The sequence below is a fragment of the Eutrema salsugineum genome, unplaced genomic scaffold, assembly GCF_000478725.1.
Source record: "Eutrema salsugineum unplaced genomic scaffold, Eutsalg1_0 scaffold_1, whole genome shotgun sequence".
NCBI classification, from domain to species: Eukaryota; Viridiplantae; Streptophyta; class Magnoliopsida; order Brassicales; family Brassicaceae; genus Eutrema; species Eutrema salsugineum.
The window spans coordinates 10,275,707-10,295,242 of NW_006256909.1; the positions used below are offsets into that span (position 1 = coordinate 10,275,707).

Here is a 19,536-nt window from a genome sequence, read left to right on the forward strand (position 1 = left end):
TTGGGTTCTATCCACCGTAGCATCCGACTTGGATTCCGTTTGCTAAGTACGGATTTGACTAACAGAAATAAAGTCAATGCACTAATTGACCATGAAAACATTGTTAAGGTATGTATTTACAACTTTTAACATGTTGAGGTACTGATTAACCTGTCAAAATTGTTTAGGTATTTATTGGTACCAAATTATACTGTTGAGGTACTAATCGGCCTTTTTCCCAAACAAGTCATCACTATTGTCTAACTTTTCCGGTTGCACCATCGTGCTAGTCACGTGACTTTCAACAACCTCTACTCTACCTATCTCTTCCATCTCATAGGTCCTATGAACGCCATACAATACAACACATAGAACAACGTTACAAGAAAGGAAATATTGATAATTTTAGAGACATTATTCTTGAATTTTTGTTTCATAGGAAAAATACTTTAAGTACCAAATAAAATTGCAGCGGTTCTATTTTTTCATATACAGTATACATGTATAATATAAATTTACTCAACCAAAAGTAGATCAATAAGCACCCAAACTACTGGTGTCTAAAATTACTTACCACTAGGTTATAAAAACTTGTTTAAAAATCATACTAATCAATCTTTGGCCCGTTCCAAAATACTAGGCTCTATTAACTGTATCATCTTTTATTCTTGTCCTCTTTATCTTTCTTGTTTTGTTCACAAGTCAAGGTTTTACTAAAGATGTATATACATATACGCATTCGCAAAACTTAGTGTTAATATATTGCATAAGTGGGAACCATGGACGGACTTGTGTCGAGACCACTAATTATAGCTTTAGAGAAAGTAATTAGAAAAAGGGAGGGAGTGAGAGATCAAGAGAGGAAGAGCTTAATTAGAACGAGCAAAAGACAAGTGGATAGTTTTGTGACCTTGTGAAGGCATTAGAATATTGAAAATTATTAACTAACAAGTTTGACATTTCAATTTAGTTTTCTTCATACAATTAAGACTCACGTCTTATAGTGGACTTGATGTTTTCAAGACAGAAAGCTAAACAACATGATTCTGGCTTTTGGTGCAAGGAATCTTCTTTTACAAAGAACTCTTCTTTGACTCCATCAAACTTCCCACCAAGCCATATAGATCTTTGCTCACAACGGATTCCGATTCACATCTTTGTACAACAAATACCGAGACCTAGTCTTTCCGAGTGCAGCATACCTGAAACAACAAACAGTACCTAAGAGTGTGTGGTCGAATGATCTTTCAGGTTGTCAAAACACAGTACCAAGAAATGTTCAATTCTTGCAAAAGTTCGAAACAGAGTAGAAGAAATTCAAGTTTATGGGCAGTCTCTTACCATTGAGGAACAAAAGGAGCCATCCATATGACATCACCAGCCTGAACTGGATACCTTTTAAAGGGAAGGTCACATAAAAGTTACTAAAACGTCTTATATCATGTGGAATGTAGCGGTGACTGCAGTTATATTTTGGTAAAAGTGCCTCTGATCACATTACATGACCAGTGCAAAAAATTAATGTTCTTGGTTGTGCATGTGAGTGTATGTTTGTTGTGTTGCATACCAGTTATCGCCCAAGCGATAAATGCCTTGGCCCTCCAGAAGCAACAAACCATGTTGGTTATAATGAACTTCCTGTTAACATTGCAAAACTACTTGAGAAGACTGGCTGTAAACAGAATAAGAACAGTTGGAAAAAAAAAAGAGGAAATTGCGAGCAACAGATGGTATCAAGATCCCTATGGTAATGAAGCTAAACAGTTCTGTACCTTAACATTGAGAAACTCTCCAGGCTGAAAATCCATTATCTGCATATGATAGAAACAACAGTGATTAAACTTTAGACGTCTCAATAAGCGAAAGGATTCACTAGAACAGATGAATTGCTTACATGGATGTTGAAGTCATAAGCAAGGGAGACCGGAAGAAGTTTCCGCAGCTCAAAAACCTGTAACAATAACAAAATGGGTTTTCGGAGATGATTAATTTAGGATCGAGAAGTTGAATTACTTACAATGTAAATTGAAAGATTTTAGATGCATTGTAAGAAAAGTGGAGAAATTTTGCACACATACCTCACCAGGAGTCTCAAGTAGTGGTTGCTTGTCTGTGGAGCCAACTATAAGCTCTGTTGTGAGACTTCCTAGATGAGCATATCTACAGACGTAGCAGTATAGGAGGAGTGTTGTTAAGTTATAAACAGTTGAGAAAAATCGAACTTTTCTTGTCATAATAAAGGGACGATGAAGAACCTCCGCTCGAAGACAACAAGTGTTGCAGACTCAACACAGTCCAAGGAATGATAAAAGTTTGGAGGAAGGTACGCGTATGAATCAACCTACAGGACAAATGGATTATCAGCAGAAAATGAAGAAACCTTGGAAATTTTTTGCAACCATTCACCATCTAAGCTTGGGGAGAAACAATGTAACAAAAAGAATACTTTGGTAAATTGTTTTTTCATACAACTCATACCGTCAATTTTTTTGAAGAACTGGATGTGTTAGTGAGTGTCACAGCACCCTCGATCACGAATACAAGGCTTGAAGAAGATCCAAGATATTGTAAAGAAGTTAGTACGCAGAATGTAGATGATAAGTCTAAGCATAAACTAAAGAGAGATAGCTGATATAAGTAACACTACCGCTCTATGTCTTGTGGTGGTAAACCTGAACTTGACATTTCTGCAAGAGACAGTAAAATCAGCCTAGATGACATGTAGAGAACAACAACATTATCGAGATGAAGAAAATAAGAAGGATAATCTCAAGAACTTGATGTTTTCTTCACACCTTTCATTTTCGCAAAGTACATGACAAATGGGAACCCATTGCCGGTGTGATCAAATACGCCCCTAATGTGTTTGTCCTGTAAATTTGAGCAACGATTTTGTCGAATTTTGTAGCTATAAAGTTAAGACGAGAGGGGATATTAAAAGAGAGTTATTTACCAGTCAGGTAAAGGGCTGTATACATGACTTTCCGGTGTTATTAACGCATGATCTCGTTTGTATACACTTCGTGTGAATCCCGGCAAATCTACAAAACAACAGATTCATAATTTTTCAGCTTATTATAAAGATCCAAATGCAGAATACTCAATCCCAAACTCGATCAGAAAACTCATCTAATATACAAATGGACGACTATCAGGAAGAAACGAATCTGTATCCATGGAAGTTGGAACTGAACTTGAATGATTCCATGTTACCACCAAATTGATCAAAAGTTAAGAGCTTTTTGCAAGACAAGAGCAAGAAATCCTCTCGGATTAAGCACTAATCCAAGTAATCCTATCTCTAACTAGAAATGTGAATCAACCCTATTCGAACATAACCAGCAAAAAGTATCGAACTTTTAATGTCCCGAAGCTAAAAACGAGTAAAACAGATTAAGTATGCTACGATTTGTGGTAAGAAAGCACTTGAACCTTGGAGGTGCGACGGAGAGAGTGTTGGATTCGTGACTTTCCCGTAAATGAGTTTCGACACCTCGTCCGATTCAGCGATCGAAGGCGCTGAACAAAACCCATCGTCGCTTTCCGAAGCTTTAACAAGACCTTGATAATGAATAAGAAGTCCTGATTAGTTTCACCGTATGCACAAAAACTTTATCAAAAATCTAAGATTTCTTCTTACTGATAATGATGAAGATGAATAAGTGAAGTGAGCGCATTTTCGCTGAGGATTAGTGGAATGAGTCAGGTTCAATGCTTTACACATTTGGTGTTCATATAAAACATAAGAATTCAGATTCAGAATACGACAGAAGATTCTTTGCAGTGGAATGTTTTGTTTGGTAGTCTCGTTAAATTGTTCCTTTTTCAAAGACGATTAAAAAATTCCAGGCCACTGCCACTCGGTTTAGCTAATTAGCGGGTTCATGTCGGTTAGTTTAACGGGTTTACGTGTAAATAGCGAAACGGATTTAAAATTTCTATGCTTTTTTCGGTTTTGAGAGTAACTAAACTATTGGGGCTATTAGAAGCATATCCGCGCATTATGCGCAGGTCTTTATATATATTTTTGTTAGTAATATAGTTTATATAGTTTCATTGTTTAGCTTTGTTCATTTTGGTATTTTTAATTTTATATTAAAAATTCCTTGGTAAAATAAAATAAAATTTTATACTCAAACCAAAATTATGTAAATTTTAGAAGAGATTCTAACAATATTTTTATGAAACTCAAACATTTTTTCTCCCAAAAAGATTTTTACTTCACATTACATACTTTCTAATCCAGGCAATAGCCAAAGCGATGTAGCAATGGGTACAAAACTCAAACACAACCACAACGGGAAAGTTGGACATACAACGAGAATGTTCCTTCAATATATGTAAAGAACAAAGCTGATGCGAGAATGATATAGGAACCAAATGTTGACAAGTCATCTTCTCCAAAATCAAAATAATCTTGACAATTAGAAATAAACAATACCAAACTTTAGGGAAAAACCTCTGTTTATATAGTCTAAAAATAGATAAAAAAACAAAATTCCAAAAATCAAACGTGAAAGGACATCTTCGTAAGAGACTTTCTGGCGCTAAGAACGCCTTCAGCGATAATAACACCACTGCAATTTACAAGAGAAACAAATCCAATATAGCACAAATTGTGCTGGTGAACAGATAGAGAAAAGAAAATAGAATTGTTTTACTTTGCAAAATATTCGAGTAACTAATTTCTGTTTGTACTCAAGTATAAAAACTAATATGTTTACAATATAAACGACCATTTCCCTGCAAAATTAAGCACAGTCATATGCTTACAATATATATGTAAATATTTTCCTTACTTATAATAATTGATGAACAAAAGAACTCTGAGTTGTAAAATACCAGAAGCGATGTAAACTTTGGTGACTGATACCAAAAGAGTTTCATGGAAATATATACACATTTATATATAACTAAATAAATAAACCAAGACAGTTTTATTTAATACTCATTACTCGCAATACGACAATAGAAAGCTCTCTAAGGAACTTCATCAAACAATTGAATTCGAGCCGTGTTCATCTCTTTAGACTGGTATAACTCAATCTAGATGCACAGAATAACCTCACACAAACCTCTTTTCGTCAAGAAAAGAACACCAAGCGAAATAATCTGAGTATTTACACTCAGATCTGAGCCTTTTTCATTTGTCAACTTTCTCTTCAGACGTTCAAATTTGAGTAAATGAGTTACATATGATATGACTATCACATCCGATCAATCAGTTGAACGAACGAGCATATATCTTTAAGTGTCGAGAATCACCACAATCCAAGTGGAAGCAATGAAATTATAAGAGTATCTGATGAGATACAACTATGAAAGGTGAGGAGGGAACTAATGGTTTTCCGAAACTTGGTTGTGAAGAACGAACAATTAATAAGAAGATAAATTTGCATCGAAAAGAGCTTTGGAATTTTTATTGTTAATTAAATTCATCTTGACCTATGTGATTTAAATAGAGGAGGCTGTGATGTACTCAGATTATTCATATTCTTTTTAAAAAAATTAATTTCTAAATTAAATTCTAGAGAGCTGATGTGTCAAAAGAGGAGGTGCTGCTGATGTGTCAAGTTTGTGAGATACAACCCACTCTTTATATAATAGATTGTTTGAATATATTGGAATGTACGTCTCTGTCGTGAACATTCCAAGGCGTGACAACTAGTAAACATGACATTCGTTTTCGGTTTTCTAAGCTCGATTTTAACAATATCCCAAAACGAATCAAAACAGAGGCAACACATTGGAATGTCATGTTTACTTGTTGTCACGCCTGGGAGCTTCAATATGTTCACTACAATATTCTCTAGAAAATCTTCAAAGTCCTATCGATAAAACCAACAATTGAACATCTTGGAACTTAACTCTATGCATTGGTAGAAATAGGAGACTAGAAAAAGTGGCTAGAGAGGTCAAGTCCATGATCTACATACAAAACCGAGAGATCATTGTTAGTGTATTGAATTGCTGTTGATCCATTTCATAGATGATGTCATGGATGTTAGCTTGGCTATAAAGTTTGTGAATTATCTAGAGCAAAAATGTAAATTCCTACCAATTTCACAAAAAGTTGATGGAAAAATATTCTCTAAATTTGATAAACAAATATGAAACTAAACAACTTTGGATAAAGTTTATTATTTTGTGAAATATCATTTACATCAAATTTTATTTTAAAATTGCTTTTCATCATTATGCAAAAATTATACAAACTCATCATATTTCAAAGATAGAAACTTTCTTTGGCATTGTCGGGTTATCTAACAAGAAGAAACTATCTAATGTGGCTATGCACATCATTTTGTGGTGCAGAACGAGAGCATGATTCAACAACCAGTATGCTTGAGGAACCTCTACACCATTGGCGAGTTTGTTAGAAATTTAGCTCATAAAATATATGATATCACAAGCGTCGAGTAACATCCTATATACGATTCCGGCATCTCTTTTATTTATGCTTCTGGCACTGAAATATATATGTCTCGACCAAAACCTCAAGAAATGGTGAAGCTTCACCACAATGAAGAGGAGGTTGCACAACATTTACATTCAGTTCTCTATTGTGTTGTCCAACAGCATCACGTCTTTGTGTTATATGTGTCTAAACAATAGATAATGGACTCTTAGAACCAATGTACTAGGTTCAAGTGATAATAGATAAGAAAATACCTGCAAATCATTTAAGATTTGATCACACTGATCGTAACTTTAGTAGCATACGCAATGTTGAAATTCATTTGAAGTTGTAAAACTTCATTACGATGATGATTATCCATCTGATAAAAGAATATCTAATAAAAGAATATGAAACTAAACAACTTTGGATAAAGTTTATTATTTTGTGAAATATCATTCACATCAAATTTATTTAAAAATTGGTTTTCATCATTATGCAAAAATTGTACAAACTCATCATATTTTAAAGTTAGAAACTTTCTTTGGCGTTGTCAGGTTATCCGACAAGAAGAAACCATTTAATGTGGTAATGCACATCATTTTGTGGCGCAGAACGAGAGCATGATTCGACAACCAGTATTCTTGAGGAACCTCTACACCATCTGTGTGTTTGAATACATACCAAAGAGTATGTGGAAAACTCATTCAACATACTGAAATGTGTTGGTTGCTTGTTCTCGAGTTTATATTCACTATGTAGTCAGGAATGTCTTCAAACATCTAGCAATGAAATTATCGATTGAGCTCATAGGAATGTACAATGATTGCTTAGAAAGAAACAACGTGATTAAGAAGGTGGTTGAGGAGAGAAAACACATAATCTGTAAACTAAACCAAGAAATAGTAGTGACCATCTTAAGCCGCTACAAAAACCATCTAGACCCTATTAGATTTGCTAAAGTGTTTGTGCGATACCTTGTTCACCAGGAGTGACTTACTACAACTCCATTGCTCCTCGGTTTAGCTAGTTCTCTTTTAATGTCGGTTTGATTTTGGGTTTTCGTGTAAAAATCAAAACTGGTATAAATTCTTTACCAGAGATTATGGGCCTATTGTAGTCGAAAAAAAAAAGACTATAGGCCTATTGTTTGAATATATTGGGCCCATTAAATCTGTAAGGAAGCCCGATTTGGCACAGATCGTCGTTATCGTTTCGGGGTCTTGGAAAGTCTCTCTTTCTCTCTTTCTCTCTTTCTCTCTGCAACAAAGGAAAAATGGAGGTAGCAGCAGCGACTGCGACGAGCTTCACAACGCTACGAGCTCGTACGTCAGCGATAATCCCGTCTTCAATACGTAACCTGAGATCGAAAGGGAGATGTTCGTCATCTTGTTCTCTCAGAGCTTCTCTCTCGAATGGCTTCCTCTCTCCGTATACCGGAGGAAGCATCTCTAGTGACTTCTGCGGCGCCAAGCTTCGTCCGGAATCGATTAATCCGTTAAATATGTCCAGTTCCAAGCCTAAGCGCGGAGTTGTCACTATGGTACTTAAATTTATACTTCTTCACATCGTTTCTCAATTAACAAAGCTCTACAGTTTTAGGATTTTTGAAATCGAGGTTTTTCGTGGCTATAGCTGAGATTTATGCTTCCGTGGTAGTGAATTTTCAGAAATTGTATTGGATGGCGCGTATTTCACCTACTGCTGTTCCTTAATGTTAGCGAACTAATAGATTAGAAATGACTAGATATAGGCAGATAGCTCACAATGGGAAGAATGTTTGAGGATCTTTTAGCTGTTTGATTGATCGGGGATGCTACATGTTTAGGTAGAGGGTTGAGTATGAAGCTTGACCCGTTGATTTTTAGAAGAAACTATGTGCTATGCCATTGCCTTCTGAGAAAGAAGTTGAGAATGTGTCAAAATTTTCACTTCATTGTGTGTACCATTTTCATATGCATCACAGAGCAAAACATTTTGATTTTTTGCTGTCATAGGGAAATCGGAGACTACTATATTTCTTTACATATTTTGTCACTTGTGTTTTGTCTTATGTATCGTAGTTGAATTGCAACTTTGTTGATTGATTTCATGTTTGGTGAGCCTTTATTTTTTTCCCATTGCTCGTGCACGTCTGAATGGGCCTCCTTCCATTAACAGGTTATACCTTTTTCAAAAGGAAGTGCACACGAACAACCTCCTCCAGATTTGGCATCATATTTGTTCAAAAACCGAATTGTTTACTTGGGGATGTCTCTTGTACCTTCAGTAACTGAGTTGATACTTGCAGAGTTTCTTTACCTTCAGTATGAAGATGAGGAAAAGCCGATTTACCTCTACATAAACTCGACAGGGACAACCAAGGTAGGCTTCCATAGGAAATTCTGCCATTTTTGAGAACGCATGCTGAATAGTGAACTTGAAACTGTGGTTTGTTTCAAATGAATGATTAAAAATCTGTAGATATTTATCTAATCCTTTAAAATATTTTAACAGGATTTATTTTCTTACATTTCAGAATGGTGAGAAGTTGGGCTATGATACCGAGGCTTTTGCAATTTATGATGTCATGGGGTTAGTAATCTTTATCCCTTCTCTTTATTTACTCCATTTTCTTATATCTTTCTTAACAAGAATCTATGGCTTGACGTGAATCCTGGAACTGCTTTCCCGAGTATCTAAACTGCACTTTAATACGACTATCATATCCAGCTTTTCTTGGCTTGTTATTTTGGGAAACCGAACATATATATCCATGCAATAATCAACTCTTATATTATCTGTGACTTCAGGTATGTCAAACCACCAATCTTTACTCTTTGCGTTGGGAATGCTTGGGGTGAAGCTGCTTTGCTTCTGACTGCCGGTGCAAAAGGAAATCGTTCTGCATTGCCCTCATCAACTATAATGATAAAGCAGGTTCTTCCTGAGCTTTCTTTTTAAATTTAAGTGGCGTCTCTTTCTAGAAACTTAGGTTTTATGATTCCTAGTTTTTGTGCATGCGTCTGTTACTCATTCATATTATTTTCTATTATGTAATAACTTTGTAGCCCATTGCTCGATTTCAAGGCCAAGCAACCGATGTTGAAATTGCAAGGAAAGAAATCAAGCACATAAAGACAGAAATGGTGAGAAAACCAACTTTACATGAAATCATTTGTGGACTCTTGTGATATGCATAGAATATCTTAGTTGCACCTTCATTATACAACAGTATCCAGTGGTGTTTGTGATATGTTTAATATGCAGGCAATGATGATGTACTAAAGGACATCTTAATATGCACCAATTAGTCATCAAATTATTCTCTTCGTTATGCAAATATGCATTCTCATTCCTTTACTCCTCACTATTATCTTTAAACTTATCTGATAAGATTACCCGTGTGTCTCTGTTCTGCATAATGTTATACTCAAGGTCAAGCTGTATTCAAAGCATATTGGTAAATCCCCGGAGCAGATTGAAGCGGACATGAAACGCCCAAAATATTTTAGTCCCAGTGAGGCTGTTGAATACGGGATCATTGATAAGGTACGTTAAATGGCAGAAAAATCTGTAAATCATATGAGTGGTTTTGTTTTCTGTCTACATAGAGTGCTTATCTTCTGCAAAATTGAATTATTCTCGTCCTGTAATCTGTTTGCAGGTGGTTTACAATGAAAGGAGCAGCCAAGACAGAGGAGTTGTGTCCGACCTTAAAAAAGCACAACTCATTTAAAGGTCAGAGTTGTCTTCGAAAATCCCCCATGATTAACAGGTAAGAGCTAAGACTTTCTCGCTATCATTCTGCATATTGAGTATAATGATGATGAAATTGGGTTTTGCCTTTTTGGACTTTTGTCTCCTATAATTATCGAGAATAAAATTTACACTTCTTGGGGGGACATATACTGGAAGAACTACTTTCGTTCTGTCAATTTTGAACCAATTATTTAGGAGCATTTACCAACAAAGAGCAACACCTGTAAAAGTTGAAATGCTTTGCACACCCCACAAATAGTTAATGATAATTACTTTAGCATTCAAGCAATAGCCTAACGAATACACGGAGACATATTTTTGTAATGTAAGTGCTTATAGTGGCCTCGTGTCTTCTCGTTTTGCATCCCCGTTAATTCCAATAGTTACTTCCCAATTTCCTCTGTTGCTCTTTTGAGACCCATTTTCTTTTAGTGATATCATTTTCATTGCCCATTACAAATATAAATATTGATGGCCGACATATATCCAAGGATTGTGCTCCTTCACACACTGGAACTCGTATCAATTTTTGTCTTAAGCAAATTATTAACCGTAAACCTTTGTCCTTCTTTAATCATTTGCATATTAACACCTAGCATCGATAGGTCTCGATGACTAAAAGTAATGTTATTCTCCTATTTAAAAATGACTGTTACGACATTATCATTTTGTTATGACTTCTAATTCTATTTGGCTTCTCCTTTTTTAAAATAAAATACTTTATAGTGACATTATCATTTTACTGTGATTTTTTAGGTTGGTGATTTGAACGCGGATCGAAGGGGAAGTCATGAACCGAAAGTAAAGTCTTGAAAACATGTTAAAAAAGGTTACTTACTAATGCTATTATTTTAGGGTTATTCGAACAGAAACAAGGCCATATATGTGTAGGCTTGTGAATGCCTAGAAACAGGATTGGTGTATCTTCAATATGCTTTATAAACTTTTATATGAATCATTTTCATTTGATCACTCCTTAGTCCTGATGCTTATCTTCATCAGTATGTCTATGTGTGAATTTGATGGAGAGATTAATGAGCGATGACATAACGATAAAACCCACCAACCCCATTATCTGTAAAGACTAAGCCCTTTTCCTATGAAAATCCCACACTTGTCACAAACACGCATTGTTATTTTCATTGGACTTCACATGTCAACTGTTTTGATGGCGTCACCGGTTCCTTGCGTTCAAAACAACTAAACAAGTGTATGTTTTTTTAATGAATCGGAAATACAAAATATCTAAGTAAACCTGAAGAATTTACCTGTAATTCTGGGTTGTGTAATTAACGAAAGAGGTCACAATTTTGTGTTGAGCTAATGATTGTCTATAAATTTTCCTATGAATTGGAATTCTCATTCAAAAGAATAGTAGTATATTTGTGACAAAGAGAATTAATATCTCTAGCTAGGAAGGTGTGGGACAAGAAATATCATTGAGTGGATTACAACCAAACCAGCAACATAAAGGGTTTATATTAATATGAATTCTCTTTTGTTAGACTTATAGTAATCCTTTTTGTCTTTCTCTTCTCCTACTCTTTACATTATTATAACGATCGTTTTATTCAAATAAAAACCAAGGCTGCTGCTAGAGCCTACCACCTAATGTGTTCTCTTATCGACATCACTAAAATTAGGATATACACTGTTGTTTCTGGTGAAAAAATATTCTAAAGGGGTATTGTTAGAGCCAGTTGAGGAATATAACGGGTCGAAGACCTCTACAGTATGGTTTCTTTAATGAGTTCGATAAATGATTCTTTTATCTAGTGAATTTAGGAATTGAGATTTTTAGAGTATAAATACATGATAAATAATTTGTAATTCATGATTCACATAATTATTAAAAAAATTTTAAACAGGTATTTGCTTCAATTTACGATTTATCTCTCTTTGATTAATGTTTTCTTTAGTTTGATTTACAACATGCACATCTAAGCGCAAGTGTAATTACCTACGTGGTATGTTTATCTTAATTTGAACATCAAAGATAAAAACATATTTGATGAAATATCTTGCTGCTCAATATTTATGAATTACAGAAAGTAAAATGCTATTTTAGTCAACGTCTGTGTGTTTTAAACGGTTTTTTCTTTCCACGTTCAAAATCTCATGTGTGTGCATGGAAGAATTATTCACTCGTAACACAACCGGCTAGTCAGACTCAAAGATCCTCCATATGTAAATTTAGGTCTACATTATCCAAATTTGATCAACATGCAACTGAAGAAACTCTTTCGATAATGATCAAAACGGGTAATGCTTTCTTAGATTCTTCCAAGTCGTCTACTCGTCTCCATATTGGAATTAAATCTGGTAGCAGGTTCCATCAAGGAGGATGCGAACTGAAATTCTTCCAAACCATATCAGATTGGATTTAAATCTGCAAAACTCTTAGATGCTCAATTCAATATTCCGTGAACGTGAGCTACATGGCTCCATAGATTCTTCCAAACCGTTCCAGATCGGATATACTTTCTGTCCAAGTATTGGTTACAACTTGCTAGGCCATGTATCTAATATATGATTAATATTACTAAAGTGCTAGTACTGAGGGACAATGAAAACTTTGTGATTCCAAAAAAATATAGCACGCTTGGCATATTCTATTGAGTTCGTTCATCCAGTGCACAAAACAACTAACTAATCGTAAACCAATCTATTTAAGTATTAGGTGTCATGAACTTCTCGTTTTGGAGGCACGGCCTATCATTTTTTTAATAATTACTAGCTATACCCAAAAACGATAACCCCACCATTGTATTTTGCATTACATATTCTGGATACTTCCTCTCACTCTCACGTTTTATTTTTCTTATGACCAAATAATTTCATACAAAATCTACACTGATTGTCAAAATATATAATCAATACACAATATTCAGTTATTTACAATGGTTAAAAGCGAGAATGCATCAACCAAACAATAGTAACATAAGGGTTATTCTATTGGTGGAGACCATAAAATTTGTAAATAAATGTATCGTTTCTCTGCCAAAAAAAAAATGTATCGTTTCTCTTTCACCGCAACACTCATACGTACAAAATACAAAAGTATAATTTCAATATGTGATCCTCTCTAAAATTATTGTAAGAAATTAGAGATAAGCATCCATTGATACATGCAAATTCATGGTCTGGACCAACCTCTTACCTCCTCAATATTCCACGCCTTATATATTATTCAAAGTTAAAAGATAGAATGGACGAAAGAATTATAACTTATAAGAATAGCAAATTGCACTTTAACAACAACAACAGCAACAAAAAAAAATGAATGTGTTTAATACAATTGAGCCTCCGAAGTTAAATATCAAATTGGGTAATGCAAGTACGCGTAATAGCTAATATAAATTTGAAGTATAGCTTTTTGCCAAGTGGAAAGGAAAAATAGTACCGATGCTCGATCAAATGCATACATTATTATAATTAACACTCTAGCTACCTTCATCTATAAATACCGTATTAAACGTATCATCTATCTTCACATATCTGTTGTACCACTAATCTATTTTCGCAAATCACTTGTTAAAATAGTCTCTTACAATAGTTATAGATAAAAATATGAAGAGATCTCACGTTTTGCATCTTCTGCTTGTTCAAGTCATTTTCCTTTTGCCTCTCCTTTGTTTATCTGATGACTATGTTAGCTCTAGAGCTACTTTTTATGGCAGCCCCGATTGCAAAGCAAATCCTCGTACGTATTTGAATTTTTTGTGTCATATATCAAGTACATTAATTATGTCATTTTTAGTATTATTTAGCATGATTGGTAAAGCTACATTAACAGGAACATCTCAACATATAGAGTCAATATCATTATCACGTTAACTATTTAATCTATGTATAACAATATCATTATCTACGTATAAGTACATGTAGATGAACACGATTCCATTAAGTGTCCGTATCTTTGATTCGAGTATGACATTACGTTTAATAGTGAGATTTTTCCAAGAATCCGTTGGTATGGATAAAATGCATAGAACTTTCTAATATGAAAAAGGATGTAATAAATTTATTACTGGTTATGTATGCAGGAGGAGCATGTGGGTATGGAGAATTCGGAAGAGATATCAATAATGGTGAAGTGAGTGGTGTTTCATCCCGACTATGGAACAATGGAACTGGCTGTGGTGCTTGTTATCAGGTTTGTTTTTTACATATATTTTATCTAGTCCAATATTTTATCAATAACATTATGCTATATACTATAATTTCTCGTTCGATTATCATTACTAAACGAATATCATCAATTATTATCGATTATAAAAAAAGGTGAGGTGCAAAATACCTCCACACTGCAACGAGGAAGGAGTATACGTGGTGGCTACGGACTACGGAGGAGCTGGTGGTGACTTCATATTTAGCCTTGAGGCGTACGGACGTATGGCAAGACCAGGCACAGAGGATCAGCTCTATTCCTTTGGTGTGGTCGACGTCGAGTACAAGAGAGTCCCTTGCCGGTACGGAGGGTCCAATCTGGTGTATAAGGTCCATGAAAAAAGCTACAATCCTCATTATCTTGCCGTCCTTATCTTGTACGTTGGTGGTGTCAATGACATCCTCGCCGTTGAAGTCTGGCAGGTAAATTTCATCAAAAAGATTTCAACAAACAAATATTTGTATGTCTGTTTTTGAGGATCAAAATAGTTTTATTATAATCTATAAGTTTTTGAACCTAGACTTTTTGGCTTTTCAAAAAAACTACATACCTATGCCAAATTTATTTGGCTATTCGTGGTAATTACATCATTTCTACGTCGCCATTTAATTAGTAGTGCAAGTTAATCCGGCTGGTCATTGTCGATTTACTAATGACCACTAAAGACATGTTTATCAATTTATCATTAGTGGTGACGACGCACTGATATGTTACATAATCTTATCTAATTGCATGGATTAGCTAGAGTTAGTGAAGATCCTAGCTATTGTCAAAGATGAAACCCATCATTAATCTTTCTTAAAAATCAACACAGTGCCAATATCTCTACGTAGGAAATATTTCATACAAAATGAAAAAAAAAATTGTAATGTTTTGAATTTCTTGTTCCAGGACTCCTTTTAGCTCTAGTTTCAACGCTTTTCTTAAATTAAACACAATGTATTCTACAACACTCATCATTAAGACAATATATTTCTTAAAGATTAATAACATAGTTGTAAGCAAAAAACGGTTCGATGTTTTTTGAGTAAATAAAAACATGAATATATGATTCAGGAGGATTGCAAAGAGTGGCGACGTATGAGAAGAGTGTTTGGAGCTGTACACGACTTGGAGAATCCACCAAGAGGCACTCTCTCTTTGAGGTTCTTAGTCTACGGAAGCGCCGGAATCAATTGGGTCCAATCTCCGAACGCTCTTCCCGCCGATTGGACCGCCGGAGCCACTTACAACTCCAACATTCTACTTACTTGATCCCCTAACATTTTGCATCTTTCTCTCTATCTATTGTGTGGTTTCTCTATACATATGTAAAATGGAGATATATTTAAATAACGCCCTCTAGAACCATATAATAATTATCATAGTATATTCTTATAGTTATATTTCTTGTGTCTATTTAAGAATATTGTAATGATTTGTAAGGTTTTGATTAGTAATGGAATCATCAAAATAATGATAAAGTTTTACAAATAACTATAACTTCTTCTCAATCAAATAGTTTTCATGCTGCCAGAACAAATGGGCCCGAATATTTTATACACGCAGGCCCATTAGTATTCTTTAGGCCCATTAGATTTAAATAGAATTTCATACGTCGTCGTATCCAAAATAGACAAAACTTCCGCAGATTCTTTGCGAAAATCCAATTAAAACCAGAGAAGAAATCGGTGGCTTAATTCGATCTTCGAATCCTGCTCATGCTCATCCTCTTCCTCAGTCTTGTTCGATTCTGGGTGATAATTAGCGATTCTAGGATTCTTCGAGGCAAAATTTAACCGCAACTCTATATTCTACTCTGTTTTGTCTCCAACTTTAACTGAAGGTCACTATTCGACTCTGGAGTTTGTTTTACAGTCCTGTTTTGGATTTGGGTTGATGTGGAGATGCTTTAATTATCTATCTGTTGCGTCGAGCTGATCGCTGTGAGGAAGAAATCCTATTTTCGTTGAAACTGTGGAGTCGCAGAGTTCGTACAACACTTTCCGAACAGGTCTAGTGAGTAGGAATCCCCATTAGCGAAATATGCCGCAGGTTAAGATCATCGCGAAAAATTTCATGGACATGGTGGCGTCTCTTACTGCCATCAAGCTCGATAAACTCTACAACAATGTCTTCATCTGCGAGGCCATTCTCAGGTTGATTTTATGTTTTCTTTTATTCATAGATGATTTGTATGATTTGAAGAAACTAGTAGACCTAGTAATGAAATATATTCTTGGAGGATTTTGTGGATTTTACTTACCTGGTTGAAAATATTGTGGTTGTATCAGGTCTTTGCCACCTCTCGCCAAGAAATATGTATTGCAGTTGTTGTACACTGATGTTCCTGTACCTGCCACGATGTTGGAAGAATGGGTGCTTGCAGATGGCGTCTCTAAGCACAGAGCTGCTATAGATCGAATGATTCAATTAAGGATTTTCATGGAAACGACAGATAGGTATGCGCATTATTGCTTCTTTTATCCTATCTGAAATCTCTAGAGTTCATTTTAAGAGTGAATCACGAGTTTGTAGTTGGTTCGTTACTTCAGTACATGTAGTGTGGAGAAATATTGATGTTGAGTTCTTAGTTTTGAAATTGTTTTGAGAAAGATGTTGTCATTCTCTTGACGGTTTGGAAATTAACTTGGACACTCAAACACTCTAAGCTTATACTTATGCACTGTGCTTGGATTGGTTATGATTGATATATGGCAAGATGATAATTTTTCAGGAAAAAGGGAACCAGTTACAGCCTAAATCCTACATTTCAAAAGAATCTTCAGAAACATATAATTTCTGGGTAAAGACATCTTTACGTTGATGGTACAGTCCCTTTTCGTTTTTCTCTAGGTCTGGAAAAGATGCTGATGAGCTAAGCTTTAATTTTGCAGTGGAGTTTTGCCTAGGGAGCCTATGAACTCTAACAATGCCATTAAGCTTCCAAGTCTACAAGAACTCGAAACCTATGCACTTCAGCAATGGGAGGTGTGTAGTTTCTAATTACAAATTGATAATGCTAGTAAAATGGTAATAACGTGTAAGAGAAATATCTTTTTAAGTATGGATTTGGTTAGTAACTTAGTATCTGGTGATTTGTAATTATGTTCGTCAGTGTTTCTTGCTACAACTCATAAATTCGGGTCAAGGTGAGAAGCTAACTGGTATCAGTTCGTCCATGATGAAAATCTTCCAGAGAGGTTTATTGAGTCAGAGGTATTGTTGCTATATTTGTCTGTAAATTCATAACGGTGGCATATGATATAGTCATTTAATACCGTTTATGTGATTTTACAGAGACAGAGATGGCCCGAGATTAACTGAGAGTGGCTTTCAGTTTTTGGTATGCTAGACGTTAGTCATTGATCTCCTATTACTAGTATTCATATAACTAACCTTATTGACCCTAAATTTCAGCTGATGGATACAAATGCCCAGCTTTGGTATATTATCCGAGAATACATATCGAATGCCGAGGTTTGTATTATGCCTTAACAAGGTTTAGTTAAGTTGATATCTCTGTTTTTTCCGTATGAATAACCGAATGCCATTGGTGTTCAGGAGCGAGATGTAGATCCAGCAGAGTTAATTTCGTTTTTGTTAGAGCTTAGTTTTCATGTTACTGGTGAGGTATAACAGAAATTCACAAAGTCATTCCAGACGTTCTTGTTCTTTTGTAATGGAAGCTTGTTAAATAATTCGTTGAGCTCAAACATTCGTGTACATATTGCAGGCGTATAACTTAAATACCTTGACAGAAGTTCAAAGAAATACACTTAAAGACCTTGCAGACTTGGGATTAGTCAAGCTTCAACAGGTTAGACCATTTGTGATACCTTTTTCATTACCAAAAGAAGATAAACTTTGCAGAAGTTAAAGATAGAGTGATTATAGAAGTATATCATATGCTGAAACGATCTTTATGATTATTACAGGGAAGGAAAGACAGTTGGTTTATTCCTACTAAACTGGCTACAAATTTATCAGTCAGTCTGGCAGATTCATCAATCCGAAAAGAGGTTACACCTTTTTGATTCCCCTTCTTGTCCCATTTCAACCTACTACCAACAGTTTTCTTGATTTTGCGTATCCTTGTTGTTTGTTATTCCTCATCAGGGATATGTCATGATGGAAACAAACTTCAGGATGTATGCTTACTCAACATCTAAGTTACAATGTGAAATTTTACGTCTGTTTGCGAGGTAGAAGCTCCTGAACACCGCTCTCAAACTCTGGTCTTCTGCATCTGTTAAATCCTTTAGGTGTAAGTAGTTGCTACTCCATTTTTCCAGGATAGAGTACCAACTTCCAAACCTTATTGCTTGTGCAATTACAAAGGAAAGCTTGTACAATGCATTTGACAATGGCATCACATCAGACCAGGTAGAGTTGGTTTCATCCGAGAAAACGTTAACAGAACAAGATATTATGCTATCTTTGACGGGGACCTTTTACTGTCCATGAGACTGATCAAGTTGTGATGCTTCTCTTAAAATTCTGAATATTTGTTTTTACCTTTCTTTTGGTGGTTGCAGATTATAACTTTTCTCCAGCAGAATTCTCATCCACGATGTGCTGATCGAGTACCATCTATTCCAGAAAATGTCACTGACCAGGTCTATACTCTCTCTCCCCACATCTAGTGTTAATGATATGAAAACGTTTATAGGATTGATTTATAGACTGAAAACGTGTAACTACCTCCACTTTCCAATACATTGGGTCCGTGCTAATTGTTTACTGTTCTTTGGCAGATACGGCTTTGGGAGTCAGATCTGAAGAGAATCGAGATGACACAGGCTCACTTCTACGATGAATTTCCTTCAAAGGTAACAAACCTGATTCCTCTTTAAATATATATCTCAGAACCATTATAGTAAATCTGAGTAGCTGGAACTGTATCAAAATCATATGTTGGCAGGATGTGTTTGAAGCAGCTTGTGACTTTGCTCGAGAATGGAGAGGCCTTCTCTGGGAAGACTCTAAGAGAATGCGACTTGTTGTGAAATCCGAAGTTCACAATAAGATGCGTGAGTTTCTTCACACCCAAAGCAAGTAAAGTTTTGAAATTCACAAGGGGGATGATTGGGGATGTTTTCAAATTTCCTCTTATTCATTTGATGATTCTCTAAAATGTTTTAAAACCTGTCTTAATGAATCATGCAATTGTTAGAATTATTCGAAATCCAAGGTTATTGAATCAGCCATTTGTAAAAGTTCTTTAAAACCTCGTATTTTTTGGAAAACTAGAGATTTCATTAAACGA

At 35.2% G+C, this 19,536-nt stretch overlaps 4 protein-coding genes across 4 annotated transcripts; 3 read left to right on the forward strand and 1 right to left on the reverse strand.

Annotated features, from left to right (window-relative positions):
- Positions 1-877: 877 nt before the first annotated feature.
- LOC18030688 ((S)-ureidoglycine aminohydrolase) lies at positions 878-3,742 on the reverse strand. Its single transcript, XM_024149346.1, is given in 14 exon segments — positions 878-1,181; positions 1,321-1,374; positions 1,547-1,617; positions 1,752-1,790; positions 1,874-1,930; positions 2,058-2,139; positions 2,235-2,320; positions 2,458-2,524; positions 2,627-2,666; positions 2,775-2,801; positions 2,804-2,850; positions 2,933-3,020; positions 3,412-3,540; positions 3,620-3,742. Coding segments are annotated over 14 exon segments (894 nt in total). The 5' UTR covers positions 3,657-3,742; the 3' UTR covers positions 878-1,111.
- Positions 3,743-7,601: 3,859 nt separating this feature from the next.
- LOC18030689 (ATP-dependent Clp protease proteolytic subunit-related protein 4, chloroplastic) lies at positions 7,602-11,089 on the forward strand. Its single transcript, XM_006414218.2, has 8 exons — positions 7,602-7,919; positions 8,537-8,740; positions 8,895-8,950; positions 9,169-9,295; positions 9,427-9,504; positions 9,794-9,907; positions 10,023-10,133; positions 10,874-11,089. Exons 1-7 carry the CDS (start codon positions 7,653-7,655, stop codon positions 10,092-10,094), a joined length of 918 nt encoding a protein of 305 aa, XP_006414281.1. The 5' UTR covers positions 7,602-7,652; the 3' UTR covers positions 10,095-10,133; positions 10,874-11,089.
- A 2,504-nt stretch (positions 11,090-13,593) lies between these two features.
- On the forward strand, positions 13,594-15,764 carry LOC18030690 (expansin-like B1). Its single transcript, XM_006414219.2, has 4 exons — positions 13,594-13,820; positions 14,164-14,273; positions 14,402-14,710; positions 15,345-15,764. Exons 1-4 carry the CDS (start codon positions 13,688-13,690, stop codon positions 15,540-15,542), a joined length of 750 nt encoding a protein of 249 aa, XP_006414282.1. The 5' UTR covers positions 13,594-13,687; the 3' UTR covers positions 15,543-15,764.
- Positions 15,765-15,955: 191 nt separating this feature from the next.
- On the forward strand, positions 15,956-19,512 carry LOC18030691 (general transcription and DNA repair factor IIH subunit TFB2). The gene is made up of 15 exons (XM_006414222.2): positions 15,956-16,426; positions 16,562-16,729; positions 17,005-17,073; positions 17,165-17,258; positions 17,386-17,486; positions 17,568-17,613; positions 17,688-17,747; positions 17,832-17,900; positions 18,004-18,087; positions 18,206-18,289; positions 18,387-18,472; positions 18,563-18,653; positions 18,806-18,886; positions 19,025-19,099; positions 19,192-19,512. Exons 1-15 carry the CDS (start codon positions 16,314-16,316, stop codon positions 19,327-19,329), a joined length of 1,359 nt encoding a protein of 452 aa, XP_006414285.1. The 5' UTR covers positions 15,956-16,313; the 3' UTR covers positions 19,330-19,512.
- The last annotated feature ends 24 nt before the right edge of the window (positions 19,513-19,536 follow it).

Coding starts and splice junctions, on each gene's coding strand:
- LOC18030689 (XM_006414218.2), top strand. CDS start 7,653: ATGGAGGTAGCAGCAGCGACTGCGACGAGCTTCACAACGCTACGAGCT. Junction 8,951..9,168: donor GCAATTTATGATGTCATGGG/GTTAGTAATCTT, acceptor CTGTGACTTCAG/GTATGTCAAACCACCAATCT. Junction 9,296..9,426: donor CAACTATAATGATAAAGCAG/GTTCTTCCTGAG, acceptor ATAACTTTGTAG/CCCATTGCTCGATTTCAAGG.
- LOC18030690 (XM_006414219.2), top strand. CDS start 13,688: ATGAAGAGATCTCACGTTTTGCATCTTCTGCTTGTTCAAGTCATTTTC. Junction 14,274..14,401: donor GCTGTGGTGCTTGTTATCAG/GTTTGTTTTTTA, acceptor TTATAAAAAAAG/GTGAGGTGCAAAATACCTCC. Junction 14,711..15,344: donor TCGCCGTTGAAGTCTGGCAG/GTAAATTTCATC, acceptor TATATGATTCAG/GAGGATTGCAAAGAGTGGCG.
- LOC18030691 (XM_006414222.2), top strand. CDS start 16,314: ATGCCGCAGGTTAAGATCATCGCGAAAAATTTCATGGACATGGTGGCG. Junction 17,748..17,831: donor AATACATATCGAATGCCGAG/GTTTGTATTATG, acceptor ATTGGTGTTCAG/GAGCGAGATGTAGATCCAGC. Junction 18,654..18,805: donor ATGGCATCACATCAGACCAG/GTAGAGTTGGTT, acceptor TGGTGGTTGCAG/ATTATAACTTTTCTCCAGCA.